The following is a 22,817-nucleotide window of genomic DNA, read 5'->3' as shown; positions in this document are numbered from 1 at the left end:
ACCACCACCACCACCACCACCACCACCACCACCACCATCTTCATCTATTTCTGGAGTTCCGCCTCAGGGGTCTTCCTGTGTGAAAGTGCCAAGGGTCATTTAAGCAAATGTTAAAATGACCCTGCAGCATTTACAGTTAGGCAGCAAGAGACAGAAACAACGCGAGATGCCTCTATAAATACGCGCATGGTTGCTAGTTTAGGCGAGATACAACGCAGCTGTAAAGAATAACGCCTGCCTGTTTGTCTTTAGGAACCAGTGTGTCGTCCATGGTGATATGCGCCGACCATCCTGGGCTGACGTTTACGCTCGCCCTGGTCAGGACTGAGCCGACCTACAACCAGCCCATGCAGCAGTGGAGCTTCATCTCAGATTTTGCAGTGAGCCAATATGAGACCATCCCTTCAACGGCACAGTACCTTAAGATATTTACCTTAACAATTCATCAGTGTTTCCGTCTGGTCTCAAGGTACGAGATTACTCTGGGACCTACACTGTGAAGCTGGTTCCCTGCATTGCATCACCCAACGGAGAGTTCAGCATCCCTCCTGTGTGCCACCCAAGAGAGCCGCTTACTTTTGATGTGGACATCCGCTTCCAGCAGGTCAAGCTTGATAACCTGTCAGAAATCAGTTTTTGTTTGCCTTTGCTTATTACCAGAACCTGTATTCATTGGACGTGCAACCCATTTTCTCCAGGTGAGCGATCCAGTGGCAGCTGAATTCAGTCTAAACACTCAGATGTTCCTCCTGTCCAAGAAAGAGCTTTGGTTGTCTGATGGCTCCATGGGGTTTGGAGAAGGAACAGATGCTGCTTTTTCAGAAGGTAGTAGATCACTGCCATCTAGTGGTTTGATGTTAAATTGCAGCTCGGATTCTGCCTTTGAGACAAATCTCAGACTATATTCGTTCATCGCTTCAGGCTCCACAATATATGGCCGAGTGATGGTAGACCCTGTCCAGAACCTGGGTGACTCCTTCTCCTGCAGCATTGAGAAGGTGTTCCTCTGCACCGGAGCAGATGGATACGTCCCCAAATACAACCCCACAAACAAGGAGTACGGCTGCTTGGCAGACGCTCCCTCTCTGCTTTACAGATTCAAGATTCTGGTAAGAGGCAATAAACTTGTAACATTCTTCAAGAAAGAGGTTGAGGTCATTTGTAATATGCATTTGTGCTCTGCAGGACAAAGCCCAGCCAGAGACTCAAGCTCCAGCATTTGGGGACATTGCTTTTAAGGCCAAACTGGCTCAAGACTACCCTGGAGCTCAGCCTTTGGTCAGACAGCCAGGCTCAGATGGCTTCATGCTTTCTTCTTCACCACTTTTTCAGGTCAGACACTCTCCAAGGCGTTGCATCAATCCATACTATAATAAGAAAGAGGAGTATGAACACCTTGGGCTTCCTTTTCAGGTGGCTGCTGGTAGAGAATGGTTCATCCACACCATCTATATGGTCCGCTCCAAAGAAAACACCAACCGTAACATCGGCAAGCGCAGCGTTGAGTATCTCCAACACGGGATCTCCTCTGTTGGGCAGCCTCACGCCTCAGATGCGGCTCGTCGCCACCGCCGGGCTGCCCCGTCGTTCTCCGGCCAGGTTCTGACCCAGGACATCGGCATCAAAAACAACCGTGGCACCAACATCCAGCACATCGCTCTGGACCGGTCAGACCGCATAGTGGTCAGTCAGAGGCAACCCTGGTCCCCGAACCATGAGCCCCTCCTGGAGCGCCCCCTGCTGGAGAGTTCGGGCAGGGAGCCTGCAGACACCTCCTTTCTGCCCATGCTGGTGGGCATCGCAAGTCTGATCCTTCTCGTCTGCACCGTCGCTACCATCGTTATTCTGCTGCTGCGGTGCAAGAGGAGGGAAAAGAAAAGCCAGTTCCCTCCGTACACCACTTCCTCCTCATCTGCCTACAGTCACGGCGCGGCAGGTATGTGGAGCAGTTCCGACAGCTCCGAAGTCTAAACGCGGATCCAGCTTCACCCTAAAACATCTGTCCCCTATTTAAAAAGAAAAAAGAAAAACTCCAACAGTCTCCCTCACCACTGCACCTTTAAAGTTGTGCAGCTTGTGGACAGCATGAAGCGTCAGTGCTCCGGCCTACATGCAGAGAATGTACCAGTATGAGGCTTATTGATATCCAATTATGGTTGATTTTTACAATAATGTACTGTAAGTTTGTGCCTTTATAGCAGCTGATTCAGAATCATAGAAAGATGATCTTTAAGTGTTGTCCAGTTGTAAAAAAGAGAAAAAAATGGCATTTTTATCTGGCGTTTGCAAATGCATGCAAGTAGTAAATAAGTGCAACTGATTTATGAGTGAAAGGCAACTTTTAGTTTCATATTTTTGAAATATCAAGTTTTATATTGCTGTAATTTCATTTTGTTTTGTGGAGCGGAGCGTCAGGTGGAACTGACCCGAATGAATGAAGATGTGTTGAATAATTTTTATTTTTCAGTTGTGCTTTGGAAAGCCTGCAATATACCACTGATGAGTACTGCATTAGTGTCATTGTAAGGGATTGTAAATGGTATTTTACTCTTTTTTTTTTGTAGGTCTGTGAGATAAATGTGGCTGAAATATGATTCAACTTTATCTGTGTACATATTAAAGCAGGACAGTGACAAAAAAAGAAGATATTTCACGCTGGTGAAACTTGAAAACAAACAAACAAAAAAAACTAATTTGCTCATCAGGTCTTGGCAAAATATGTTTGTGACGATTTCAAAGGTTCGGATGCAACCACACTTTAAACTGCCAAATATAAATGTTGTTTTTGACTGGGTGTCTTTTTGACCAGACAGTACATTTTTATATATAAAAAAAGGAGATTTATTTGTGACGCTCAAAAGGACATTTTGTACTTCACATAGAAAGATGAGTGAACAGATTTTTCTTAAAAAATAAAAAGGGTACTTATCGAGCAATGGAATGCAGTGCAACCAACAGGCATAAATACATTTATTTCAGTTAACTACTGGTAGAAAAAAAACAATAACTAAATAAAACTAAACCAGCACAGCTGCAGTGTTTAGGTAAGTGACAACAAGGCAGGCTCGCAAAGGAGCGCTCTCCTAAAACCTAACACAACCAGATCAGTCCGTCAAGGAGTTTTTTTTTGTTTTTTTGTTTTGTTTTACACAGTACATTATCATAGCCAGCAAAACAAACACAGATACTAGGACTAATGACGCCGGAGCTGGCTGCCGGTGTCAAACTCTGATACCGTGGTTTGTGAGCGGCTTCACAATTTCAGCTTTTTCCTGCGTCCTCGGCCATCGGGGGTTCCCTCTGGTTTACGTTTCTGCGCCTGGAAAGGAGCAGGAAATGGTAAGAAATACAGAGCAGAAAGATTTCAGACATTTTTTTTTTATTTTAGTGAAAATGTGCCCGATGTGAGAATAAAACTTAATTGTATCGAACTTCAGACGTTACACTGGCCCAAAATTAAAACCCATGCTGTTACCTACACGGTCTGCTTCGCATCCTTTAATGTGAGACTGAAGCCTGACTTACTGAGGCAGTTTTTGGTCCTCGTTTCTTCTTCTCTGCCTTCTCTCTCTCCTCCAGCTCCATGTTCTCTCTCTCTATCAGCGTGATCAGAGTGTTGCATCGCCTCTGCAGCTCCTGCACGCCCAGAGGAGAATCGTTTAAAAGCAAGACTCAACAGTGTTTTATTGGTATAAAGAAACGCCGCGCGTCAACAGGAAAAAGGAGAGACGCTGCCAAGAAGACAGAAAGTACCATGGCAGTCCTGGATTTGAGGAACCAGTCGAAGCGGAACTGAGGGGAGTTGCGGATGCACTGACGGAGCTCGTCGTACACGCTCTCCTTGTCGAAGCCCAGCTTGTGCAGCATGCAGATGAGGAAGCGGTCCTCCTCCTCTGTGTAGTTCTTGCCTTTGTTGGTGCCGTAAGAGATCCGGAGCTGATGGAAGGGAGCCTTGTAGCGTCCAATCTGTAATTAGGGTGGGGTAAGAAAACCACTGAGTTAAAGCTCCGATGCGGTGCCTAATGACACGAAGCTAAGGAGCCAAACGGCTGTCAGCGTGCTACCTTTGAGTCCAGCGCCTTCTTGATGCTGATTCTTCTCTGGATCCTGGCTTCTCCTCTTTCTATCTGGGCCATGATCTTTTCAATATCCTGCAACTCATTGCAGCGCTCCCAGAATACGGCTGAAAGAATATAAATGGAAACAACAACGTCAGCTAGGTCTAAGCTCTCTTTTTGCAGAGAGAACAAAAAATTTCAATATTTTCATTACCGGAATATTCCATGACTTCTTCAGGGGTTTTCCCCTCAACTTCTCTGGCAATGTTCTCAATATCATCCCTCCCCCATTTCTCATTGGCTTTAATGAACTGGTTGAAGTCACGTTTGCTCCAAATAGTAAACCCCTGCAATGAATAATATTAAATAAGCCGCCGATAATATGAGCTTAATTTAAATACACTCAAAAATGAACATTTCCAACACAGATTTTACAATAAATCAGCAGTTTTGTGCGATAATCATCTGCACCTGTTGCAGAAGGTTCTCCTTCTCCTCCAGCTCCTCCTCTGTGAGAGCCTCAGCCTCGTCGATCTTGGCCTGCTCCTCCTTCTGGACCTGAGCCGAGTTGGGGATGTCTGGGTTCCGGGGAACCTGAGCAGACGCACCGACAGATCAGCTCGGTCGCACCTCGAAAGAAGTAACGGCCTTCCAACTGAACGCTTGCTTTACGTACCTTGTATCCTATTGTCTTTCTGTAGTACAGAATTTCCTTTTCCAGAAGCTCAAAAAGACGAGGAGGGAAGAACTGGAAGTCTTGGACATTTGGCTGCTTGGGGGGACGAGGCGCCTGTCAAAGAAAGGATAAAAACGTTGTTGTAATGTCCGCTGCATTAAAGCACTGTGTGTGTGGAGTGTTAGGTGGAAAGTGACCTACCTTGGGTGCTTTAGGCTCACTGACTCGCAGAGCTTCTCTGAAATAGGCATCCACGGCATAATTGGCTTTCCGTTCTCTCTTAGGAGGCTCGATCCAGTTGGTGATGACCTGAGAGGAAGGGAAAAACAACCATAAATATCTAAGTTTTTGGGACGTTTGCCAGCTACAGAGCAAACAGCTGCTGGGCGGCACTTCCACCTTTTTCTTCTCTCTGTAGTCCTCTCCCTCAAACGTGTACACGCTGGTGTTCTCCGTGTCCATGGTGAAGTTTCTCAGGGAGCTCTCACCCAGAGACGACAGCTTCTCCTTCATCTCCATCGTCTGGCACAAAACCATCGGAACATTGGGAAATTTAGATACGAAGCAAACGCAGAAACAGCCCGTTTGAAAAGCAACTCCTATGGGCTCACCTTCCTCTCGCCGCGCTCCAGAATGGCATCGATGTCGTCGTCTGTGATCTCGCTCTCTTTGGAGGCGAACACGTGCGTCGCACCGTGGCGGATGATGGACAGCATCTCATCTTTGCCTATTTTGTTTGCACTTGGATCCACAAGTCTTCCTGTTCAACAAAAAGTTGAAAAAGATGACCGTTGTGCCTCAAATCTTTTCCCCTTTTACTGTGGTGTGAATTGTGGCTGAAAATTCCTAACACTGATTACACTTTCTACCCAATTTGCTGCTTTTATTTGATTAAAAATATTTTAAGAACTGATACATATTTGATCACAACGGTGGGTAGGAGGATGTTAAACAACTTTTTAACCCTCCCAGTTTAAATGAAAAGTTCTGCAGGTGAGAAGAAGGACCTTGCTGGATGACAATAGAGTCCAGGCGTAGCTTCATCTCGGCCCGCTCCACGATCCTCTCCTCCACCGTGTTTTCTGTGATGAAGCGGAAAACGCGCACCTGCTTCTGCTGACCGATCCTGTGAGCTCGGTCCTGTCACAAAAACAAGGACATGCGCATTTTTTAACTGTGTGACATTCATCTCCCCAACACAATCACTCACTTCACACCCTTTCCTAATAATCCTGCAGGAGAGAGCGCTCACCATGGCCTGCAAGTCCACCTGAGGGTTCCAGTCAGAGTCGTAGAGGATGACGACATCGGCTGTGGCCAGGTTAATCCCCAACCCACCGGCCCTGGTGCTCAACATGAAGATGAACTTCGTGCTGTCTGGTTCATTGTAAGCGTTGATGGAGATCTGGTAGTAAAAGAGAGAAGACTTCCTATGAAGTGTGTTTTTATAACACAATACCAAACAGCTTGTCTCCAGAGAAATGCAGTGTGAACACTGAGTGCTGAACGGCAGCTGGAATTTGTTGAAGGAAGCTGTAGCAGCTGTTGCTGCATCCTCTTCCAACTTGGTAATAGATTACGTATGCACAGACATTGCTGATTTTTAAAAAGTGGCCAACATGGGCAGATTAAAATCAATCGATAGATTAATCGGTTCACCTTTACTAAAAAGATAAATGTAGCAAAACTGTAGCTAAAAACTAGAATTAGCAATCTTAGCTAAATGCTAAAAATAGCTCTTAAAAAGAGACAAAAAACAGAAAAGGTTTGATGATGTAGATTTCAGAGAATAATGTTGTTAAAAGAGCTGAAAAGATCTGAATGTACTGCATTTTAATGACAAAAAAATGTAAATAAAGTTGAATAATTCAAAAAGTATAAAAGTTACAAGTCATAGCACAGTATTCCCAGACTGAGCCAAACGTTTCGATGTATGAATAGTTAAACTAACACAAAGTAGGCAGAAGTAGTTTGAGTCCAAAAACATCTGGCAGAAACTAGAAACAGGAGAACGGGAGCTGAACTCCAGACGAGCTTCTCAGAAATCCCACCTGCTTGATCCAAGTCGACAGATCTCACCTGTCTCTCTTCGTGCGGCGTCTGTCCGTCCAGGCGACAGTACTCGTAGTTCTTCCACATGCAGTAGTCCTCCAAGATGTCCAGCACCCTGGTCATCTGACTGAAGATGAGCACACGGGACCCTAAAAAATAAGTTCCAAAAACCCAATTACTTTTTAAGCATTTACAGTACTGAGTGATGCAAATAATACTGAAGTGAATCCTTTCAATTTTAAGTTAAGGTTTGTACACGTTGTCCAATTTAATTACTCAAAAATGAATGAAAAAAGGCTAGTCTACAATGTCAGCACAATACTAAACCGTTTTCATACCCTGCGCCTTCATCTTAGGCAGTAGCTTGTCCAGCACCACCATCTTCCCACTGTTCACCACCAGGTGCAGGTCGGTGGTGTAAGGGGGGCCCGGCTCGGCCCCGTCAAACAGGTACGGGTGGTTGCAGCACTTCCTGAGCTGCATGAGGACGTTCAGCAGACGCATCTTGTCCATTTTGCCCGCAGAGTTCAGAATGTCGATGTCCTTCATGAGAATCTTTGTGTACCTGATGGGTTTGGAGACACGAAAAAAGAAAAAAAAATTTTTCCCCCAAACATAATTATACAAAGCTGTGTGTCATAGAAAGAAAAAAAAACTGAGGGTTTTCTAGAAACTTGAAAGTTGTCTTCATAAACATTTCTCAGCCTTTGAAGAAACAGAGAGGATGCTCACCACTCTCGCTGCATCTTACTCAGACCCACATATATCTTGATCTCTTTTTTGGGCAACAAGGTTTTCTCCACGTCTGCTTTGATACGACGGAGCAGGAAGGGACGCAGCACCTACGCAACAAAACAAGAAGGTATATTAAAGGACCGTGCCTAAAAATGCTGATTTATTTGAAAAACTTTAACGTTAAAGAACATCCAGTACGTACAGTGTGAAGACGTTCAACCAACTTCTGATCACCCAAGCAGTTGTTTGTGTCAAACCACGAATCGAAATCCTAAAGAACAAACAGAATCGAATGAAAAAATTGAACAGATTGCTTAAATGCATTTAAATTAAGGAGAAGAATTTGAGGAGCGGCGCTAACACCTCTGATGAATTGAAGACATCGGGCAGCAGGAAGTTGAGCAGAGCCCAGAGCTCGTGCAGGTTGTTCTGGAGGGGCGTTCCGGTCAAAAGCAGCCGATTGGTGGTTTTAAACTCGCGCACAATTTCTGAAAGCTGGGGACGAGCAAAGACACCTCGATTAAATTATTCTGCAATGTTGCACGTAAAAGTTAAAAGCAACAGACGGTTTGACTTCTGCATCTGTCCGACCTTTGACTTCTCATTCTTGATCCTGTGGGCTTCGTCGATGACCAGGTATCTCCAGTTGAACTTCTTGAACACGGCTTTTTCAATGATGAGCATTTCGTAGGAGGTGACGCAGACGTCCCACTCCCCTGGCAGCAAGACGTCTCTGATCAGGGCAGTCTGTGATTGCAGCAAAAGACGTTTTATGTATGAAATGAGAAAAGAGGCGAACTTATTTCATATGCAGTTTCTATCCATTTAGTAACATTTGTCAAATTTATCAGCAAACAAACTTTTGCTAGCATGTATATCTGAAGCTGACTTAAAAATAACCAAACAGCAAATGACTAAATTTTTATTTGTCTTTCCAAACAGCTACAAGGTTTTGAGCCAGCCTACCCTCTGATCTCTGTCTCCGATCAGACAAATTGCTCGTAGAGAGGGCACCCATCGCTTGAATTCGTTCATCCAGTTGTAGAGGGTGGACTTGGGGACCAGCACCATGTGAGGGCCGGGGATATTTCTGTAGTGTTTCATGTAACCCAGCAGGGCGATCGTCTGAAGGGTCTTTCCCAGTCCCTGGGAACAAGTCGATTGAGCGCGTTGAGAGGCAGAGGTTTGCACAGAAACAATGCAAAACTGAAATCCACCAGCGTGTCCTTAAATGAGAGAAAATACTGACCATCTCATCGGCGAGGATGCCATTGATTCCATTCTCATACAAAGAAATGAGCCAGTTCAGACCGCGGATCTGATAGTCCCTCATCTTTCCTGTTTTTACATCTGGAGAAAAGAAGAAAACATAAGCTCTGGAGCTGCTTATTTTAAATAGTGGAGCTCGAAATGCTCTGAGATTTTCACCCAAACACAGGTTACTGCTTACAGGAAGGAGATTCGTCGAAGCGAGTGCACACGTTGGTGGTCTTTGTGCTCTCGTTAAGAAGCTCTTCATCCTCCTCTTGCTCTGTGCGGCGATGGCGGTTGCTGTCAATCAAGACGCGATAATTTAAGAGTAAATCGCACAAGCTGGATGAAGTTTGGTGGGGACAAACACTCACTCTCCGACAGACAGCAGGTTCTGTTTCTCGTCCTTCTTGATCCGAGGGCGTCCTGGTTTCATCTTCAGAGGGGAGGTGGGGGTCTTCTGCGCAGCCGGTTGGATGAAATGAGCGAACAGCTCGGTTTGCTTCAGCAGGTATTCAAATCTGTTGGTCCGGTCTGTTTGCTGCGAAACACACGGGAAGAAAGGCCTCGTCACCCATTTAACCAAACCGCAGAGAGCCCGTTCACGTCGTGTAAGGCAGTGAAAAATAAAAAAAATCTATTTACCACTTTCTCCTCATAGCCTGGAGTAGATTCTTTAGTCTTTGTTGACGATGAGGAGGATGCATCTTGACCATCGGCCCCGGTATCTGAGGACGACTCTTTTCCACCATCTGAAGAGTCTGACTTTTCCTAAACCGAACGAGAGTGAAAGTGAGGTAATGTTTGCTGCTCTGAAACTTTAGTTTTTTGGTAGATTCGTGCGCTTCTCATTCAGCCGTTTAGATTCAAGCCTTTTTCCGCCCAGATCTAAGTCAAAAATTTGTAGATAAGTCGCTACTGAAACCCGCGGCGCTCACAACAGCCATTGCTGATGCTCTAAAAACAAATACGCGGATGGGACATCCGAGGGGGTGCTCTTTCTCTCACACACAAAAAAAAACTGATCACAACGAGCCCGTCTGCTTTAGGAGTAAACAAAAAGGCAAGGGTGGACACCAGCAGCCGTAATGCTTGGCGGCTCTACAGCTAGCCTCGCCTCTGTTTATTACCTAACGCATCGTTAGCTTCAGTCCGCGCGACGAGCTGCTGCTGCTGTCGTTAGCTAATGATAGCACCACCGTCGCCGCTAGCTAACTAGCTCAAGAACCCGTTTTAACACTGACGAAGTGAAAGTTTCCCACGGCCAACACAGACACATCGGAAGACAGGTAAGGGGAGCTTTGACAGTTGTAAACGTCTGCGGCATGTTGAACAGACCGTGTACGCGGTTAACGAGACCAGACAATGCCCATTTTAAACCGTCTCACCTCCGCTCCCCCGGCTTCTTCAAGTTCAGTCGGCTCTTCCCGCTGCTCCACGCAGTTTTCGCTCTCGGACATTTTCGTTCAGCTCCTCCTTCGGTTCGAATCTATCTGCTCGTTGTTAGGTGCCCGAGGTGTTGGGGGAAAGCCGTTGAGGGTGATCGGAACTTCGCCGCGGTAAGTTGGAACGAGCCTGTTGTTTATAATGAAAGACGCACAGGTTGGACAGGCAGCACGCTCACTTCGCGCTAGCAGGCTTTTCTCGCGCTACAGCGGCGCTGTCGTTCTCTCGCTCTATCGCGAGACTTGAACGCGCTGCGTTCGCTGACGATTAGAAATATTGTCATCTGGGTTAAAGCGGCACGGACTTGGTTCGTTTGATGAATTTCAGTCTTCTGTTTGTAAACGACACTAGACAATGATGTAATTCTATGTGAAGTAATATGAGCAATCAAGCTTCACGCCGCAGCTCTTAGTAACTGAACATACTCAGCAGTTAGATGTAACTGAAAAGACACAAATATGCAGTATTTCTGAAAGTAACGAGCTTACTACAAACGTAACCTGATAAATTCAGACGTCATTGTCAAGATTTTCATTAATCACTTAATTAATCGCTTTCTTGGATTCATAGTGTTTTGCAGAAACCCAAAAAATGTATTGTATTAATTATTTATGATAAACATAAGCTTGAAAATGACAGTAGGTTCATAGCAAGAAAGTTGTTTGAGTGTGGGGTGGGTTAGATATATGTTGAAGTTAATTTGAGAATTATGTCAGTTGTTTAGTATATTTCAAAAATTAAACCATACTGTAACTATTTCTTCTAGTCAGAGTATTATATTACAACCTAAAGACGCCTCTTTTTACATATATATATGAGGAAAAAATTGATTTACAGTTTATTCATTTGATTGATAATGCTTACAGGTGTTGGGTTTTATGAGTTTTGTTTGTTTGTTTTATTATAACTCGGTCTCTCGTTTTGATCATGTGTTGATTTCCTAAATATAAAATGTGGTTTAAACCGAAAATGTCAAAAGAAACTGAAAGAAAACCCAGATGATAGTTTATTTTTTGTTAGTTTTTCGGTAAATGTGGGAATAAGCTTTGTGGGAGTCCAAGCATGAGACATACTTACATAAACCTGAAAATATTTAACATATTTAATGTTGCAATATTTCAAATCGAACAGTGTTGTGTTTATTGGGTAAAGGCAATGTATTTTTTTGTTTTTCTTTTAGATCAGGCGATCAGTAAAACAGCTTCAAGGGTCCTGACGACGTAGACTTCTGTCGGAATGACGTTAGAGGAAGGTTAATCAGCTGATTTTGAGCGATGAAATGAACCAAAATATTACGTGTTTATCTATGAGAAGACGCCTAAATCCGACTGACAGCGGATAATATTGTAGTTGGCTTTTCTTGGCATGCTATATTTAGGTAAGTCCGGGGTTTTATGCCTTTGAATCGCGCTCATTCGTGCTGGTGTTTATGCTAATTCAATGTTACCCGACGTTACTCGGTAGACGTTAGGCCTGTTTGGTTGCTTTGTTGTTATTACTTATTGTCATCAATATCACTATTACTTTTGTCGTAGAGAAACGTGTGGATATTAGAAAGATGGAAGAACTATCCCTCAAGTATTAGTTTTGAATTTTAAATGGTTTTGTCGTAACTCAGGTACGGAGGAATGCGTTAAACTGAACTAGCATTAGCATTAGCATTAGCTGGCAGTTTCTACTCTGCACCAACAGAAAGCTGTTAGTTGTTAACTTCTTCAGCCAGTGTGATAAATTATATAGTTTGTCTAAAGTATTAGTAGTTAGATTTATTTTAAATATTTGTTGTCAGAACATAACTAAAAAAATTCGGTTGCATTCTTTGTTGTTCTTAGCAAAAACACCATGAAAGATAAACCCAATTCTATTTGTCTTTAACTTTTTTTTGTCCGGATAAATAATTTTATCATGACTTAGCTTTTGAAACAAGTATTTTTACGTTTAGAGTTAGATGATGATGTTATATATTGCATTTGATATTTAAAAAGGATCAATTAATTATTTAAGCAGAACATGCTTATGTCCACTCAACAATACTTCTTTCGGACTAGTGAACGAAATATTTTTTGTTGAACATTTCATGTCTCTTCTCTGAAACTGAGCAAAAACCAGAAGGAGCCTGTTTCATATTAGTGGAAAATGATTAACAATTGAACTATTAGACTAGATTAAATGAGATATTAGATCCAAAAAAGTGTTTTTAGGTCAGTATAACTTACTGGGCACTGATTAAATATAAGTACTGATTCCTAAAGTCACAATAATAAAGCTGATGATGATAAGAAATATCTCAAAACGATGTTTCCAGTCTAATGCTTGAAGCACACATAGACACAATTTTTTTTATCTCTAAACAAAATAAGACAGAGTTGTTAAGACAGAGATATTTGCCACCTCACAAACCACATTCTAGTGGCATCACATGACACTAGTGCACGTATCTACCTTTGGGGACTGACAGTCTGTGTGCAGCAACAAAAACAAAAAAATCTAAAAGAGATGTTACAAAGGCTTTTTTGTGTCATTGGGCTTTTATTTTTCAAAGCAAATTGACTTTGTTTGAGCTGAGAGTAAAGATGTTTCTAACACTATCAATGTTGTAGAAAGAGCAGACTGATACATTTGTAAAACATTAGGAAATTGAAAATGAATTTCAATCGCACTTCCAGCCTCCAGTGATTTTATTTGTTCAAATAACTGTAAAGTTCAAGCTGCTTTTAAAAATAAAATCTGATCATAATGGGTCCAAATGTTTTTTACGTTAACCTGAGGAGTAACCGTGAACTAATAAATGGAGCCTGTTCTTTCATTTGAACTAACTACTTTTTGAACTGGGTTACAGACCAACATCATGGACAAGATTTTGGAGGGCCTTGTCAGCTCCGATCACTCAGTTCCAGTAAAGAGAGCCATCGTGAAGAAGGTCGTGGAGGCGGCAGAGAAAGAGGTGACAGAGGAGCAGTGCCGAGCGCTGTTCACGCTCACCACCCGCCTCATTTTGCTTGGTGAAGACGCTTTCCAGAAACAGATTGGCCTCCAGGTTCTCGAGGCCTACGCACGCTACCACCGGCCAGAGTTCGAGCGTTTCTTCAATAAAGACTTTGCTCTCGGTTTGCTCCAGCAGGGCTATGGGCAGCTGGACCATAGAGACCCGGCTATAATAGACTACATTCACTGCTGCCTGCGGCTGCTCATCAGCTGCCCCTCTGTGCTGGAGATTTTCAGCGTGATCCAAGTGGAGGTTTTGAGGATGGTGTGTGAGCGTCCGGAGCCTGCTCTCTGCGCCCATCTGTGCACTCTGCTGTCAGACTTCATGCAGTGCATCCCGAGGGATAAGTCGGGCATTTTGTTCTGCCAGCAGCTGGTTCGGACCATCAGTTGCTTCCAGTGCTTTGCCAGCCATGAGCGAGAACTGAGGGAGTATGTGGGCCAGGTGACAAAGGTTAGCACACTACTGCAGAACGTCTGGAAGGCTGACCCAACCACTCTGTTGCCCTCGCTGCAGGAAGTCTTTGCTATCATCTCCTCCACAGGTGAGACTCCTTTAACCAAAAAGAAACATTGATTTGTATTTGTTGTGTAAGTTTTAGACAATTGTACCATTTACTGATGACCTAAATGGATGTTAGATGTGTCCAAAAAAGACTCATTGTCATTTCTTAATAGTTGTGGTTTGTTTCATTTTAGGCTTATATGAATATAATTAGTGGCTGAGCAGTAGTTTCAAAAACAGAACAAAAACAAATTGCCGATAGCAACTTTAAGTATTATCCACACTTATAAAATTAGGCTGTAGGAACTTTCTGCCTCTAATATAGCACCACTGTTTAAAAGTATTGTATTTCAGTGTTATTTCACTGTCAAACCTTTTTCAAACTAATTCATAGTCCTCTGCATAAAAACACTGAGGAAAATATACTATGCTTCAAGAAGTTATCAAAAAGAAGCTTATCTGTTTAGATTTTTTTTTAATTTATAATAAATGGGTAGTTAGGGGTTTTAGTTTAAAGTGGGGTTCTGTGCAATTATCAGCAGTCAGTATCTTACCTGCAGTAGACAGAACTCAACATTATCAGATAATCTGAATGAACAATGCATTTAAAGGGGATTATTATTATCTCCCGCCACCGACGATAAAAGAAGGGCGGGAAGGGATATTTTTGCCCGTGCGTGTTGGTTCATTTGTCCGTCTGTTGTCAATCTATCTCTTGAATCAGTGGATGGGTTTTATGTAAACTTTCAGAAGGTAATTTTGTGTGCATCTACAAATGATCAACATTTGGAGTCAACACGGTTAAAGATCACATTTACAATTACAATATTAAGCTAAAGTTTTATGTGGTAGTAGCTGAGAGTCACTCACAACACGTACTCTGAGCGCTAACACACCTTGCAAGATTGTTCCCAATTAATCTTTAATTTACAAGGTTTGACCAAACTGGCTGTAATTCAGTCATTTCTCATCATAACTTTAATTTAAAGCTGTCACAAAAGGCGGCGGGTGATATGCATTCCTTCAAGGAATGCTAAGCCTGTAATCAGTATTATTTGTTTTTGTTTTTTTGTTTATTTCTGTGTTAGTTTTTTCCACATTAAGCTTCTAAGCCATAGGAACAAAAGAGAGAACTCAGTTCTCAGAGTTGTTTGTTTGTTTTTCAGACCCATCCTTTGAGCCATCCATTTCACTGGCCAGTCTGGTCCAGCACATCCCTGTCCAGATGATCACGGTTCTCATCAAGAGTCTCACCACAGACCAGAACGTCCGAGATGGAAGCATGACTAAAGCTCTCTGCAGGTAACCTTCTGTGCCGACTCATTTCAAGCTGAAGTTCAGTGGCAGAGCAATGAACACTAGTCATAACAAACAGGCTAAAATCTTCATACTTTCTTTATCTTTTAAGTGCACAAAACTTTGCATCCTGAACCAGCTAGTTCACTTGTTACTTTCTGCAGTGTTTTTACATCAATGCAATTGTTAGATTTTAATATAAGGTTGTTCTTTCCACACAGAATGATTGACTGGCTGTCTTGGCCTTTGGCCCAACATGTTGATACCTGGGTCATCGCTCTGCTGAAAGGACTGGCTGCCGTTCAGAAGTTCACCATCCTCATAGATGTCACGCTGCTTAAAATTGAGCTGGTTGGTACTTCCTGGTTTTCTTTATTTGTAGACCTTACAGGGTGGACAGAAAAATTACACAACAAAGATGTTAAAACCACAATATGAAGGTTTTACTTTTAATTAGGCTTGAAGAAAATCATTGACATGAATGATTAAAGCTTTTTCATTATTCAAACAAATATGTTTGCTTTTCTTTTTTTAATCTGCAGGTTTTCAATCGTTTGTGGTACCCCATTGTGAGGCAGGGGGCACTTGCAGTGCTTTCCCACATGCTGCTGAGTTTCCAGCACTCTCCTGAGGCCTTCCATTTGGTGAGGGATCCACTGCCCCCGTCACAGCACATTTCCCATTCATATGTCTGACTTATTTGTTTCTCATTTTCTCTTTTCAAGCCTAAATTACTTCAAAGTCGTACAGACCTCTTTACCCCAGAATCCCAGGCTTCGGCACCAAATGATGTGTAAAGCCCTCTAGTGTCGAGCAGCGTCCCTGTGAATTTGGCCGATTTCGTTAAAAAAATACTAATTTTAAAAACAACCCAACACAAGTACTTTTAAAAATAGTCAATAAATGAGCCTGAAGTCTCTCTGGGGTTCCTGATGTGAATCTACCCCCTGGCTGACCATGCTGTACATTTAAATTAATAACTTTAGCTGCACCGTTCCCTGTTGTCAGCGCCGCAGAGAAGTCATTGATTTTTCTGTTGTCTCTGTTCTCATCTCTCAGGTCGTTCCACATGTAGTGGATCTCGTTGAGTCTCTGAAAACAGATGGTCTCCCCAGCAGTAAAGCTATTTTGCTGCAGTTCACTGAGCTCATGCACTGCATGATGTATCAGTACTCTGGCTTCCCTGACCTCTATGACCACATATTAGAAGCTATCAAGGTCAGAAACACGTGTTTGTGTTGATATTTTCCCTTTTTCATTTTACATTAACAATCACAAGCTCTAACTGCTGTTTGCTTAATTTCTGCATTAATTGTTTGATCTTTTCTTTTGCAGGATCTCCCAAAACCTTCAGAAGAGAAGATAAAGTTGGTGTTGAATCAAAGTGCCTGGACGTCTCAGTCTAATTCATTTGCTTCTGGTGTTTTGAGGCAAGCTGGGAAGTCTGAGACAGGCAAGACGGGTCTGATCAACCTTGGGAACACCTGTTTCATGAACAGCATCATTCAGACCCTCTTCATGGCCACAGAGTGAGTAAATTCGACATATGGTACTTGCATAAAAAAACTGTTTCCTGCAGCAAAACTCAAGGATTAAATGTGAATTTCTTCTCACAGTTTTAGGAGGCATGTTTTATCCTTACATGTAAATGGCTCCAACACTCTAATGAAAAAGCTTCAGCTCCTCTTTGCTTTCCTTGCTCACACACAGGTCAGTCTTGTCTTGATTCATGTCTAAACCAGGATGTCGTAACAACTGAATGACTGCAGTGTGATTCTTTGTCCTGCAGAGGGCAGCATACGCCCCCAGAACCTTCTTGGAAGCGTCTCGTCCTCCCTGGTTCAACATGGGCTCTCAGCAGGATTGTTCTGAATATCTCAGATTTCTTTTAGACAGGTACTGTAAATCTGCAGCAGACTAAATAACTTGTAGGTGTTTTTGTTTTGTCAAAGTAGTCTCAAGAGGTTGTAAGGTGTTGAGGTACGATTAATATTGTCTCGTAACACCCAGTCTGCCTCTCTCTTGATTTTCAAGGTTGCACGAAGAGGAGAAAACACTTCAGGTTCTGGAATCTGCTCAGCCAAAAGTCGTATCCTTGCTTGACACGAGCGGCAAAGACCCAGCGGGCCCGACTTCCTCCGAGGAACACGAGGAGTCACATTTGGCTCTAGCAGAATCTAAAGCTGCCGATGATCAAAGGACTTTAATAGAAAGGATGTTCGGTGGAAAGCTGATAACGGGCATTCGCTGCATGCAGTGCAACTGTATCTCTGAGAAAGAAGAGCCTTTTACAGACTTATCTTTGGCCTTTTGTCCGTCTGCCTCCTCTCAGAACAGTCCTAAATCCCAGGGGCCCTCAGAGGAGCCCAAGGTTCTTTGTCAGGGATCTGTCAATGGTGGCAGTGAAGCTCCCGAGCCAGGCTCGGCCAGCTCTCTGCCTACTAACATTCAATATGAGCCAGTGACAAATGAGCCTCCTCTCTCTGTGCCTGACCTGGTGAACTATTTTCTGGCTCCAGAGATCCTCGATGAAGACAATGCGTACTTCTGTGAGAAGTGTGGCTCCCTCCAGAGGGCAGAGAGGACCCTGAAAGTGGTTTCTTCACCCGAGTACTTAATCCTTACGCTGCTGCGATTCTCCTATGACGCCAAATGCCATATCCGTAGGAAGATTCTAGACAACGTCACCATCCCGCCTGCCTTGAGACTTCCCGTTCATGCCCCTTCGATGCCTGCACAGTGGTCCGCCGCTGCCGCCTCCATCCCGCTGCAAGTTGACTCTCCCGAAAGCAGCGAGAATCTGGCCAAGAAGCTTAAGCCGTCGCAGGGAGACGAGGAGGAAGAGGCGAGGGCGAGGATCGACGACGCGGAGGAGAGATGCAGGGCCGAAGAGATGCCGGTTCAGTCTGTGCCCTATTTGCTCAGCTCAGTGGTGGTGCATTCTGGGATATCATCCGAGAGCGGCCACTACTACTCGTACGGCCGGAACATCAGCGGCGCAGACGGGGCCCAGCACCCAGCCAGTCACTCGCCTGTCAGAGAGGATCTGGCCACTTGTAGCCTCTGCACACCTGAACAAGGTGACGCTCAAACCTCCGGTGGCCAGGAGGCAAGAGAGTGGCTGCTGTTCAATGACAGCAGGGTGACGTTCACCTCTTTGCAGTCGGCGCAGAACATTACGAAACGCTTCCCCAAGGACACGGCTTACGTGCTCATGTACAGGAAACAGGAGCAGAACTTGAACGGGGGAGTGACGGCAAATGGGATGAGAATGAGTGCTGAGCCACCTCTGCAGAAAGAACTACTGGATGCTATTATCAAAGACAACAAGCTGTATTTACAGGTAACCTGAAAACACACCTCCTTCATATTAGCATTACTGCAAATGCCAGGATGTGCCTTTTTAAATCAAGGGTTTGCAACTTTTACAACTAGGATCCATTTTCACCTTCCCTCTGACGAAATAAAATTTGTATAGAGCCACAAAATCTACCTAAACATTAAGATAAATCCAATTTATAAAATCTAGTCTGTATGCAGTATGTAAATCTATACTGTTAACTGCATTTTGTTTCATTGTGACATTTTATTTATTTGTTTTTTTTGTTCTTTAAGTGCATAGGCAAAAAGAAAAGAGCAGTTTTGTACAAGCTTATTGGTGTACAAAGAAATTACACTTTTAAAAAAATCCATTTTGTTTCTCCTATTTTTGTTGAAATGAGTAAACATGAATAAAGATGAGTTTATTGGTTATTTAAGATCTAAATCTCCTCAAGTAAAAGGCCACAGTCTTTATTTGCTTAAACTATTATTATATCTGTTTAAAAAAACAAAACAAAAAAAAAACAAGCAGCCAAATATTTATAACATTAGTTTCATTCTGCTGCAGAAATTCCATTTACATATAAATATTTGGACGACTAAACTGCTACAGCTCACAATTCGTGTTGTCAGTATAATCTAAAAAATGACTCAGGTTTGGGTCACGTTTGGTCAGAGTTACAAGGAGCCACTTCAGAGGGCCTGAGGAGCCACATGTGGCCCCAGAGCCGCAGGTTGCAGACCTCTGGTTTAAATAACCCCAATAAGTGTGACCCGATTGGCGAACATGTTTGCCAATAAAGAGAACATAGACTGTTGGCAGCTTAGAGTAAAATCTGAACGCTTCTGATTAAAAGCTGTCAGGCGAAATTCCTAAAGCCGCTGATCCGTGCCCCGTTCAGCCGCCGCTCCACAGCACGCGTAGCCTCCAGCGGGGGAGCTGTGGCAATACATGCGTGCCGTTTTTTTTTAAAACATTTCACTACTTTTAGCTTGCCTTCCGTTTCCTCAGCTTTCCATTTTAACCTCCGGCCTCTCCGTGTTCTCCCCCCTCCCGACCAACAGGAGCAGGAGCTGAGCGCCCGCACCCAGGCTCTCCAGGCCTCCTCGTCCTCCTGCTCGTTCAGGCCCAACGGTTCGGATGACAACAACCCGCCCGGGAGCTGCGGCCCATCTGGTGGGGGCGGAGGAGGAGGGGGCTTCAACACCATCAGTAGACTGGTGTTCTGAAAAGGAGTGGGCGACAATAAAAAAATTTAAAAAATGTAATTAAATAAGAAAAAAGGTGCAGAAAAACTAGACAAATCGAGGTTCTCCCATCATACAGGAAGTTGAACAGTTGTATAGCAGTTAACCTGGGGGGGGAAAGCACTGACATGATAAAAGAACACACACTCACTGAGTATCAGCCTGCTGGATTTGATCCTTGATTTAATTTATTTAAAGCCTTTAAGGTTTTATCTTTTTTTTTTTTAAACTCCTTTCGTCATTATCTGATCATTGTTTTTGTTGGTTGTGTGTGATTTCTGCAATGAAAACTTTACAAATAAGTGGCTAATACTCATTAGTGTAAATAAATCTTCCCTTTGAGTGATACAAATACAATAACACACCTGTGTAATTTTATTTCATTTTTTTTTCTTAAAAATGTTTATATAAACCAAGCTGTAAATTTGGTTCTGTCTGAAATGCTCATCAGAATGTTTCTAATATTGCCTCGAACACACACACGTGCAGATTTGTGTAGGTGTGTGTGTGCGGTTTAAAATACAAAAAGGATTTATCTTTAACAATTTTTTTGTAACTTTGCTATATTTCTGAACACACTAAGCTCTGAAACATTTAGTTTTTACTTCTATAATTTGCATGCAGCTTTGCTAGAAGCTGTGAAGTTACGTTGTTTTTTTTTTTGTCCCCCCGAATATTTGTATCTCTTCGGTGTTCACTCTTTTCGTTTTTAAAAGGTTTCAGAAGACAAGCGATACATGTATTTATGACCTGAAATGAGATTTCTGTGTGTTTGCCAATAAACGAACATAAATTCGTGGCAATCCAAGCCACGTATGGGAAGTTGTTGCTCGCGTTGATGTGTGATCTAAGGAGAACAGACCCGATGTGCTTCTCGGACTCGGGGTTTTTCAGGAAGCTGTCGTTTGATCCTTTTTAAAGAGGGAGGGGTTTGTCTCCGTTTGCGCCTCAGCTGCTTTGTGCTGTTCAGAACGAGTTCTGAATGTTGGAGATTCATTAACAGACGTGTCACAAAATTTATGATAAGACATAAAGGGTGAGAAAGGTGTTTTATGGGAACTTTATTTGTTTATTAGTTGTTTCGCTGAAGTGCGCCTCCTTGTTTGGAGAGTTCCATGTTTCAGATTTCAGTTCCAGCGCCGCGAACCAGTCGTTTTTCAGAACATCCTAAACGCGGTGCCGGCAACGCTTTCTTAAAACGATCTACTTGTTATTACCTTTTTTGTTCTGTTCTGAAACCAAACATGTACTTGAATCCTTTCTTTTTATAATCTGAATGCACGCTGTATTTTGTCAATCCAGCACCGAACTGTGGGACTGTTTTCTTATGCCATTAAAAGTATCGTACTTTAATGAAACACTTTCATGTTTCGTTGAGAGTAATCCTGCCAGCTTGGTTCTTGTCCCACTTTTTTTTTTTTTGTTTTTGCCTTCAGAAACTTTCAGACTCTCCCGGCCTTTTGCCCGTTTCACTCTGAGTTTTTAATGATGTAATTACTGTTTTTTTTTAATTGAAATGTAAACCTGGGGTTTCTGCAAAACTACATTAAATCAAGACTGCCCCATATAGTTTTATGGACCTTTTTCACTTCTTCCCAACCCAGAAAATGGAAAAAAAAAAAAAAAAAACAACTCCCCTCAGCATGATACTACAGCTTCCATGTTTAACTGCTCAGTGTCTGCTTTCCTTTCCACACTTCTGGGATCTGTGGTTACGTAGTTCAACCTAAACTACATTAATTAAATTAAAAATAAATGGACGGTTTTTCTCTGCCGGCTGCTGAAGTGCTGGGAAATCCCTTCGTATAATGATTGACATCATTGTGAAGCTCGAGGATTCACCTTTTTAAATATAGTAGGGCTGGAATTCCTGATGACGTCACTCCAGACCAAAAGGAATCAAGTTTTCAAACCGGTATTCTTGTAAACACAACCAGCTTGTTGCCAGGCCAGGTTTCAAGAAACTACGTATTATTTTGAAGCTTTTAAGATGGAGTATTTGAAAATAATAACTCAATAAAAATAAACCTCCTTATTGCAACTCATTTTGCCAGCACTGGTCACATATTTTTGGCATGTTGTTTTAGTTGTTTTACACAATATGCAATAGAACAATCATGTTTTCATCCGTGCGTGAATGTGTTTGTTTTTTTTTTTCTGAAAAATATCTCATTAAGCCTTCAAAAGGGTTTTAAAGGAACATGTCATTTACATCTGCAGCTGATCAGCTTTTGGACTCAGTCCCGTTCAAGATGGCCGCCCCAGCCAACTGACTGAAAAAGACCTCTATGTTCTCTCTGACATGCACAGTTGGGCAGCTTTCAACAGACGCGTGTCCTTCCCTGAAGTATTTCATTTTGGTATCTGTTTACTTTCACTGGACTTGTCCAGCTGCAAAAGGTATCTCCTAACAGAGGTGGGATACACATATCACGCACAAAGGGTCTGGTATTCTTACATTAAGAAGATATATCTTATTTTCAAACAGATGAACAAAGCTACCCCATTTTGGTTTGCTGAATAAAAATTAAAAAAAGGAGAACATAGTCTCCATGTTTTGCTCTGATTGCAAAATTGTTGTGCACAAATGGAAGTGACTTGAGACAAATGAGGGACTGAAAAGGGAACCAGGAAATCACATGATGAAGATGAAGAGTAAAAAAATCTTTCTACTCAATGCCACATCCATTCAGAGGCAGTGTCTGATGTAATAACAGCAAAATACCATTCTGAGTCTGAGGGTCAAGTTACACAAAATATTATAAAATACAAAGAATATTTTACTGTGTTAGATCCTTATTGGACTGTTTACAGCCTGCAGCAGCATACACATTAACTGTGCAGCTATTAAAATCAGGTAAGACAATCAAAACCTACTAAAAGCAGACTGTTTATGCCTCACAAAGTCACGCATTTCAATAGTAAGGAGCTAAATACAAACAAGTCTTGTGATGTGATTTTCTCTGCATGGTGTGGCTTACACGGCTTTGTTGGGAAATTTGAAGTTAGCACACAATGTGGCTTCTTTCTTTGTTTCCTCTTCGGCTGCCTGAAATTAACTTGTGGCGCACATAACTGTGTGACTTTATAATTATAATTACAAAAAAAAACAAAACAAAAGCCACAGTGACTACTATTCTTCCTGAGGGGGCGACAACCTTCGAACTACATGTCCCAATGGTACAAGCTCTACACTTTTCCTTGCACGCCGCCGCCTCTCCAGTTCGTCTTATGTTTAGTCTCG

General features: G+C 42.7%; 3 protein-coding genes across 4 annotated transcripts in view; 2 read left to right on the top strand and 1 right to left on the bottom strand.

Moving 5' to 3' along the window:
- Window positions 1-2,986, top strand: part of frem3 (Fras1 related extracellular matrix 3) — a 29,500-nt gene extending 26,514 nt beyond the window's left edge. The window contains exons 19-24 of the mRNA XM_017405694.3: window positions 253-380; window positions 470-604; window positions 699-825; window positions 922-1,109; window positions 1,186-1,332; window positions 1,414-2,986. Of these exons, the coding sequence (XP_017261183.1) occupies window positions 253-380; window positions 470-604; window positions 699-825; window positions 922-1,109; window positions 1,186-1,332; window positions 1,414-1,971 (1,283 nt within the window). The 3' untranslated portion in view covers window positions 1,972-2,986. The remainder of the gene's footprint in view (window positions 1-252; window positions 381-469; window positions 605-698; window positions 826-921; window positions 1,110-1,185; window positions 1,333-1,413) is intronic.
- On the bottom strand, window positions 2,818-10,434 carry smarca5 (SWI/SNF related, matrix associated, actin dependent regulator of chromatin, subfamily a, member 5). Of its 2 annotated transcripts, XM_017405712.3 has the most exons (24): window positions 10,161-10,433; window positions 9,418-9,543; window positions 9,147-9,313; window positions 8,972-9,072; window positions 8,771-8,871; window positions 8,488-8,667; window positions 8,113-8,268; window positions 7,885-8,016; window positions 7,724-7,792; window positions 7,519-7,628; window positions 7,125-7,351; window positions 6,814-6,935; window positions 5,987-6,139; window positions 5,742-5,874; window positions 5,346-5,494; window positions 5,134-5,256; window positions 4,936-5,043; window positions 4,735-4,848; window positions 4,530-4,652; window positions 4,273-4,405; window positions 4,065-4,183; window positions 3,754-3,966; window positions 3,526-3,636; window positions 2,818-3,319 (listed from the first exon to the last, which is right to left on the bottom strand). In XM_017405712.3, the coding sequence occupies exons 1-24, from the start codon at window positions 10,230-10,232 to the stop codon at window positions 3,254-3,256; spliced, it is 3,108 nt and encodes a 1,035-aa protein (XP_017261201.1). In that variant the 5' UTR covers window positions 10,233-10,433; the 3' UTR covers window positions 2,818-3,253. The 2 variants fall into 2 exon arrangements, with proteins under 2 accessions (XP_017261201.1, XP_017261193.1); XM_017405704.3 differs by having other exon boundaries at window positions 4,936-5,256; window positions 10,161-10,434.
- Window positions 10,435-11,421: 987 nt separating this feature from the next.
- Window positions 11,422-21,142, top strand: usp38 (ubiquitin specific peptidase 38). The gene is made up of 11 exons (XM_017410324.3): window positions 11,422-11,596; window positions 13,058-13,748; window positions 14,875-15,010; window positions 15,226-15,355; window positions 15,547-15,648; window positions 16,064-16,222; window positions 16,340-16,533; window positions 16,621-16,714; window positions 16,794-16,900; window positions 17,039-18,347; window positions 19,391-21,142. The coding sequence occupies exons 2-11, from the start codon at window positions 13,067-13,069 to the stop codon at window positions 19,553-19,555; spliced, it is 3,078 nt and encodes a 1,025-aa protein (XP_017265813.1). The 5' UTR covers window positions 11,422-11,596; window positions 13,058-13,066; the 3' UTR covers window positions 19,556-21,142.
- Window positions 21,143-22,817: the final 1,675 nt, after the last annotated feature.

The sequence above is a fragment of the Kryptolebias marmoratus genome, linkage group LG3, assembly GCF_001649575.2.
Source record: "Kryptolebias marmoratus isolate JLee-2015 linkage group LG3, ASM164957v2, whole genome shotgun sequence".
Classification (NCBI taxonomy): domain Eukaryota; kingdom Metazoa; phylum Chordata; class Actinopteri; order Cyprinodontiformes; family Rivulidae; genus Kryptolebias; species Kryptolebias marmoratus.
Note: the sequence above shows the minus strand (reverse complement) of the source record. Positions and strands in the feature narration are given on the sequence as shown.

Bases quoted from the DNA above. Each gene is read 5' to 3' on its own strand.
- usp38 (XM_017410324.3), top strand. From the start codon at position 13,067: ATGGACAAGATTTTGGAGGGCCTTGTCAGCTCCGATCACTCAGTTCCA. The intron at 16,223-16,339 runs GTCAGAAACACG...TTTCTTTTGCAG, and splicing joins ACATATTAGAAGCTATCAAG to GATCTCCCAAAACCTTCAGA. The intron at 16,534-16,620 runs GTGAGTAAATTC...TTCTTCTCACAG, and splicing joins ACCCTCTTCATGGCCACAGA to TTTTAGGAGGCATGTTTTAT.
- smarca5 (XM_017405704.3), bottom strand. From the start codon at position 10,232: ATGTCCGAGAGCGAAAACTGCGTGGAGCAGCGGGAAGAGCCGACTGAA. The intron at 7,793-7,884 runs GTGTTAGCGCCG...TTTGTTCTTTAG, and splicing joins ATGTCTTCAATTCATCAGAG to GATTTCGATTCGTGGTTTGA. The intron at 4,653-4,734 runs GTACGTAAAGCA...GCGTCTGCTCAG, and splicing joins GAAAGACAATAGGATACAAG to GTTCCCCGGAACCCAGACAT.